General features: G+C 37.9%; 1 protein-coding gene across 1 annotated transcript; it reads right to left on the bottom strand.

Annotated features, from left to right (window-relative positions):
* Positions 1-269: 269 nt before the first annotated feature.
* Positions 270-1,288, bottom strand: LOC125257162 (pectinesterase inhibitor 10-like). Its single transcript, XM_048173633.1, has 2 exons — positions 928-1,288; positions 270-724 (listed from the first exon to the last, which is right to left on the bottom strand). The coding sequence occupies exons 1-2, from the start codon at positions 1,026-1,028 to the stop codon at positions 367-369; spliced, it is 459 nt and encodes a 152-aa protein (XP_048029590.1). The 5' UTR covers positions 1,029-1,288; the 3' UTR covers positions 270-366.
* Positions 1,289-1,619: the final 331 nt, after the last annotated feature.

Here is a 1,619-nt window from a genome sequence, read left to right as displayed (position 1 = left end):
GTTCAAAAGTTTTCACCCCCGACTCTTAATGCATCGTGTTTCCTTCTGGAGCATCAGTGAATGTTTGAACCTTTTTTAATAGTTGAGTTTGAGTCCCTCAGTTGTCCTCAGTGTGAAAAGATGGATCTCAAACACATACAACCACTGCTGGAAAGGGTACAAATATGCAAAAATGCTTGAAAACTGAAGAATCTGCAGGAGCTGGAGGATTTTTCTGAAGAACAGAGCTCAGTTTAACTGCTCAGAACAAACAAGAGACTCATGAACAACCATCATAAAACATAAAAACAGTCGTAGATCATCAGTAACCACACACAGTATTGAGAATCAATGGTTCACATACTTATGAATGGGGTTATTTTAATTTTAATTTTCTTCTCCTGGTTTGGGAATATATGGTGACGGTGTTGTGGTGGGTTGTGTTAAAATGTCCAAAAGCTGTTGCTCTGTTGCAGATGGATCATTTGACCTCCTCCTCTTCGGTCTTGTTGGCTGAGTCTCACTAATTAGTGCTTGCACTCTGGGATGGGGTGTGGGAGTGTTTGAACTCTGACTGGCCAGTGGTGGTGTGGAGGTGTCAGATCTTGAAATTGTAGAGAATGTTGGGGTGGCAGATCTCGGTTGAGATGGCACTGGAGAACTTGACCTTGATAGTTCTGCTAATTCTGGCTCCAAATCATCATCTGCAACAGTCATGTCTAGAGTGTGCAGAGTGTGTCTGGAGCTACAACAAATAATAAGAAAAACACATTTATTTACATCTTTTAGGAACATTAGACAAAAAATATATATATTTATAATTTCAACACTGTGTACAAATTAGTTTAATTAATAATACCTTATTTCAGTATGTAACAAATTTGATTATTTGATTATTCATTTAACATAATTCTAAGCATATTTCACAACAATATATAACAGACTAACCTTCTGGACTGCATATGGGGAAGCAGAAAGGACATGATTTTCATATTTCCATTCTCTACCACTAGGAAGATTTTTTTGCTTCCGGGTTCTTGCGAAGGCATCTCTTAGCGCCTTCCACCTCCTTTTACACTCAATCACTGTGGGTAAAAGAAAATACATTTTAATAACTACATACTTTTGTCTGTTTTTCTCAGATTCCTAGGAACAGGGGAAAGCTTCACCAGCCTTGCTATCTGTTGTGGCAAAAAAATCAACTCCCGACTCTACTGCATAAGAGACAAACACGTCCAATTGTCTTTAAAGCTTTTATTTCTTGCAAGAAAGGTCAGACAGGTCATACAGAAACACAAGTAGCTGCAGAGTGTAAGACCCAGAACGAAAGTTTCCCCTCACTTTTATATCTCTAACCTCCAAGGCCGAAGCCTCTGTCCTTTTACCATATTTGGAACATCCCTTAGTGGCTGTAACTTTCCACACATTGTTAGCACAGACATGTTTTTAACATACATCTTGCATTTCCCCATACCATATCTTGCTCTTTCTATTTCTAACATCTATGTTAACACTATGTTAAACATTACCAATGAAGCCAACATCATACCATGTTCCATAAGCATCATATTTCACAAGAATACAGGTAAAAAGCATATGAAAAATTAAAATTTCCACAACACTATCCAATATCGTCTTGG

The sequence above is a fragment of the Megalobrama amblycephala genome, linkage group LG21, assembly GCF_018812025.1.
Source record: "Megalobrama amblycephala isolate DHTTF-2021 linkage group LG21, ASM1881202v1, whole genome shotgun sequence".
Classification (NCBI taxonomy): domain Eukaryota; kingdom Metazoa; phylum Chordata; class Actinopteri; order Cypriniformes; family Xenocyprididae; genus Megalobrama; species Megalobrama amblycephala.
Note: the sequence above shows the minus strand (reverse complement) of the source record. Positions and strands in the feature narration are given on the sequence as shown.

What these genes read in the sequence shown, in the direction of transcription:
- LOC125257162 (XM_048173633.1), bottom strand. Translation starts at nt 1,028, where the DNA reads ATGCCTTCGCAAGAACCCGGAAGCAAAAAAATCTTCCTAGTGGTAGAG. An exon ending in CCCCATATGCAGTCCAGAAG is followed by an intron (nt 725 to 927) that starts GTTAGTCTGTTA and finishes TATTTGTTGTAG; the next exon opens with CTCCAGACACACTCTGCACA.